The following is a 4901-nucleotide window of genomic DNA, read 5'->3' on the forward strand; positions in this document are numbered from 1 at the left end:
TAATTTCAAAATAAGAGTAATTGTGTTTAAACTTTTTATAGTGTACACAAGTAATAGCTAGAGACTGATAAATCTAGAATTGGGCCTAAACAGTCACTTATTTAGATTTGCTGAGCTTTGCTGTTGAGGTTTTTTACTGACCAAGTTGATTTGGCAAAAGTGACAATAATAGCAAAATTCCAATAGAAAAAATTAGAGAAATAAACGTTAGTTAAAAATTAGAATATCTTTATAGAAAATCAGACAAAATATCATTTGTTAAATGGTGTTTGCAACCTAATTGATAAAACAATGCATTATTCTATTCAAATAGTAGTAGTAACTATTGGTCTAGTAGCTAGATATTGTAAAAGACTGGAATGCCAACTTCAGCAGATAAGTTTTAATTATACACCCCTCCCACCGTTCACACATAATCCCATTTGTAGTAAACAAAGAACATATATTGGTTGACTCAGAATTACCAAAAACTTCGTTTGGAAATTTCTGAAGGGGCTACTACTTATATAGAAAAGTGTAAGGGTGTGGATCTGGATTTTCAAAAAGTATTTGCTTATTAGACAAATTGTTTATATAGGTGTGGGGATGACTTGGCTCATTAGACTGAAAAATGGCTGGATGGAAGACACTAGAGGGTTGTTATAAATGGAGTTCAGCCAAACTGGCTTAATGTCACAAGTGGGGTACCTCAGGGCTCAGTGTTAGGATTATTAGTTTTTGATTTATATAAATGACACTGGTGAAGGTATGGTTAATAAATTACTTAAAGTTACTGATAATATTAAGATCTTGGATGTTGCTGGCTGGTAGGATGTGCTGCTACTTTACAAAAGAATTTAGATTATTTACATTCCCCCAGTGGTACAATGGTAAGTTTACAGACTCATAATGCTAAAATCCATGCTTATATTCAAGGTTGCCATTATAAAAAGGGAACTGTACAAGAAAACATTAGTTACAGACTTTGGCTTTTATTGGAACTAGTGGATGTGGAAAGAGTACTATTGTGTCATTGATAGAAAAGTTTTGTGACTCTCAGCAAGGCCAAATTAAATAGCTCAATGTGGCTTTGCTCTTAAACAAACAAATAGATTATTTGGTGAGTTGGGCAAGTAAATGGTAGATGGCTTTTAATTAAAATAAATGCAACTTAATGCATGTGGATTATCATAATTTTTATTATAAGTATAATATGGATGAGAATAACCATAACATTGTTATGGAAGAAAAGAACCTTAATGTTATGGTTGATGAGTTTCTTTAGCCATTTAAGTAATGTGCTGTTGCTAGTGGCAGGGCAAATAGGATTTTAAGTTGTATCTTCAGAAATATTGAATATAAGGCTAAAGAAGTTATAATGTTATTGTATAGGCCACTGGTTAGGCCTCATTTGGAGTATTGTATTCAGTCTTGAACCTTACTTGAAAAAGGATATTGAATTGTTGGAAAGGGTTCAGATGAGGGCTATGAGGATGATACCTGGGATAGAAAGGTTGTCTTACAAGGATACATTAAGATCCTTGTTAGAGGAGATCTGTTTGAAGTGTTTTAGTTTGTAAAGGGAAGTGATAGTGTAGATGTATCATCTTTTTTCATACTTATACGTGAGAATATTGAGACTAGGGGATACAAATATAAATTTTGACAGAGTAAGAGTCATCTTCAGCTAAAACAGTTGTATTTTTCTAACAGAGCATTTGGCCTATGGAATGGGTTTTTAATGTGGTGGATGCAGTAGATTTAAAGGAGTTTAAGGGAAAGCTTGGTTAATATATAAATGTTTAGGGATGTTTTATTTTTTAAGTTTAGTTTTGTGGATGAAATAACCTAGATGAGCCTATAAGTCCCTTGTCTTTAAAGTTTATGTTTTGTTAAATTGATATTATGGTCTTTAGGCCTTTAACCTTATCTCTACTGGTCTTCCTATGGACATGGGTCAAAGGCCATATCATCACGTTTGTAGACTCGCATTCAAAATTTTATTGAACTACTATTTTATTTTATTTTATTTATAATTTAAATGTTAGTATGATCCATTAGTTAATTTTTTAACTTAAAAGTAAATATTAAAAAAGAAATCCTAAATATTGACTTTTGTGTGTTATGTTGAATGCAGCATTGGTTCAAATTAGATGTTTGTGATGGCCAAATACAAAGTCTGTAGTTTCTTACGAATTAAAAACTCAAATTTCCGATATTATCAAACTAGAATATCAAATAAGAACTTCCAGTATTTTCTATTTCCTGAGATATTGCTACATGTACTGAACAAAACACGGTGATCATAACCACCTCTTTTCATTTTTGGAAAGACATGCTAATGTACACTTACTTTTGTATATGACGTGTGAATAACCAATCAAAAACTCAGAATGTCCCCCTAGTGGATTTCTCAGTGTAATTGAAGTATTCAGTACCAAACTCGTTCTTTTAAAGCTTGGATTCGAAAAGGTAAGGTGAAACTTTAGTGAGTTCAAAATTTAATATTTTTTTTAGACCCAAATACAGCTTAGTTATGAAGTTTAATAAATTATAGAGGAATTTTATGGTATTGATATAGTAATTTATGGTTTGGGGTTATTTCAAAATATATATATAAAACTTTAAAAAAATTATTTCTTTTCACATCGTGCAAATTTTGATAAGGCTTAGCAACCTATGGCAAGCAGCAAACGAGTTCAAAGTTCATAACTAGAAGAGATAATTATTTTCTATAATTCTTTATTTACTGTTCTATGTTTTAAGAAAAGTAACTGAAATTTAAGAACTTATTTTAAATAATAATAATAACGTATTAAAACTGAAATGTGACTATATTTTACAAAATACTAGTCCACTAAAACACAGTCAAGACAGGTCATTTTGTAAAGGCCAGCTTTATTTTCTTGGATATGGTGACATCAGTGCACATGTGCTGCATCATTACAACTTCAATGATGTTAGCCAGGCACAGCTGAAAGGTCAATATAATAAATATATATAAATGAATAATGTTATGAAATTTAAGATATTTAAACTAACATTTGTGTTTTTGTGGTATAATTTGTAGTCATTCTAGAATTAAAAAAACATAATTTGTATTTATTTCCTAATTTTTTATTGAGATAACGAAATTGCTCAAATCGAACCAACCTGTATACAGATACAGTAGTGAAAATAACAGATAAAATGTAAAATTTTTTTCTAAAAAAAATTTGTTAATTATTTGGAGGTTATAAAGATTTCACATGTGAAATTTCAAAATGTTCTAATGCATAAAAGTATTTTTATTCTTAAAATTAAAATTACTTTGTATGTTGGATAGTCAACATTCTGAAAAAAAAATTTACATGAAAATTTTTAATTAAAAAATCTTATTACTTAATTAAAAACCTGATATTTTGTATACAAAAGGCTTGTAATGTTTACCAATAACCTACAAAAGTTTGTAAAGATATGCATATATTATAAAAAATCATAGCATAATTACTCTCATGAATACTTTTGTGGTTATGGGCTGGGTGCATTCCACCAGCCCGTAATGCAAGAGTTAATTAGTTCAAAGACTTTGAAATCAGCAGCCTGAGACAGCTAACATAAGAATGGGGAAAAAAACACAGTTTTAGGTTTTGGTTTTCTACTTACAGTGTATTTAGGTAGACATTATTTAACTCACTAAAGAGATTTTGTAATACTTTTTTTTATGGTTTCAGGAATACTTAAAAACTAAAACCTTAAACCAGTGTCAATTAAACCTTTCACTGCAGTTGTGATGTATATTTCCCAGTGCTCCCACCCCCTCACACTGCGACTGGGACAAATGTTTCCCATTGTCATTCAAAAATGCCGCATGTGATGTATGGGAGTAAAATGAGTTGGAAAGTATTTATTGGCCTCCCACCTAATGTTGATATATATGGTTTCCCTCAATGTTTTCCACTCAGCTCTTTAGTAGCCAACAAGATGCCTAAGCAGAATGTACAACAACTGTGTGCTGACTGTACCTGCATTTCTAAAGCAGTGAGTAGTAACCCTAATTACTATGTAAATATGCTTGATGCTCTTGACTTGGATAGCTTAGAAGATAGTGAAAGTGAGTCAAGTAGTGTTAAAATGTGTGATGATGGAGAGGTAATGAGACAAGAGGATGCTAGCTCTCCATCTAGAGATGATAGTGAAGATGATGAACCTGGACCCAGCAGAGGAAAGCATAAACAGTGTCAACAATGGGAAACATTTGTCCCAGTCACAATGTGGAAGCACTGTAAAACCTACATCCCAGCTGCAATGAAGGGGTTAAGTTTAAGTTTTATTTGTTCATATTTCATTAGATTTAGAACATTTTCATTCATTTATTTTGGTTATTTATATATCTACCTGATAGAATAGAAATTTTACTGTTTTGAATTTTCTTTGTTATACATTTTTCAGTTATTTGTTTAAAAAGAAATAGCTTGTGGTATACTATTAAGTGCAATTGTTTTTCATTTTTATTTCAGAAAATGCGAGGTGCAATAACTTTTGAAGATGTTCACTTCAGATATCCATGTCGAAGAGATGTGGCCGTTTTGCGAGGAATTAACTTAAGTGTGCAACCTGGTCAGACTTTGGCTCTTGTTGGACCAAGTGGATGTGGAAAAAGTACTATCGTGTCATTAATAGAAAGGTTTTATGACCCTCAGCAAGGCCAAATAGTAAGCACTGAAGATAACATCTGTATTTATTAACAGTTTAAGTATTATAACTTCAGGTATTATTAAAAGCTTCTAAATTTTGTATTGAAAGGAAAATACAACATTAAGTAATCCAGTGGAGTAACTATTATTAGGTTCAAGCATTTTGTGTTGTCAGTTTTTAATAATTAACCTGAATTGTTGTTAATATTTTAATGTGTGTGCATATGTGTATATATATATATATAT

The 4901-nt window shown here is 31.0% G+C and overlaps 1 protein-coding gene across 5 annotated transcripts in view; it reads left to right on the top strand.

Annotated features, from left to right (window-relative positions):
• The window catches only part of LOC106468901 (multidrug resistance protein 1-like), a 96363-nt gene that overhangs the window by 87471 nt on the left and 3991 nt on the right, over nucleotides 1-4901 (top strand). For all 5 annotated transcript variants that reach the window (XM_022397266.1, XM_022397267.1, XM_022397270.1 and 2 more), the window contains one exon: nucleotides 4479-4673. In XM_022397266.1, the coding sequence (XP_022252974.1) occupies nucleotides 4479-4673 (195 nt within the window). The remainder of the gene's footprint in view (nucleotides 1-4478; nucleotides 4674-4901) is intronic.

The sequence above is a fragment of the Limulus polyphemus genome, unplaced genomic scaffold (assembly GCF_000517525.1).
Source record: "Limulus polyphemus unplaced genomic scaffold, Limulus_polyphemus-2.1.2 Scaffold3209, whole genome shotgun sequence".
Classification (NCBI taxonomy): Eukaryota; Metazoa; Arthropoda; class Merostomata; order Xiphosura; family Limulidae; genus Limulus; species Limulus polyphemus.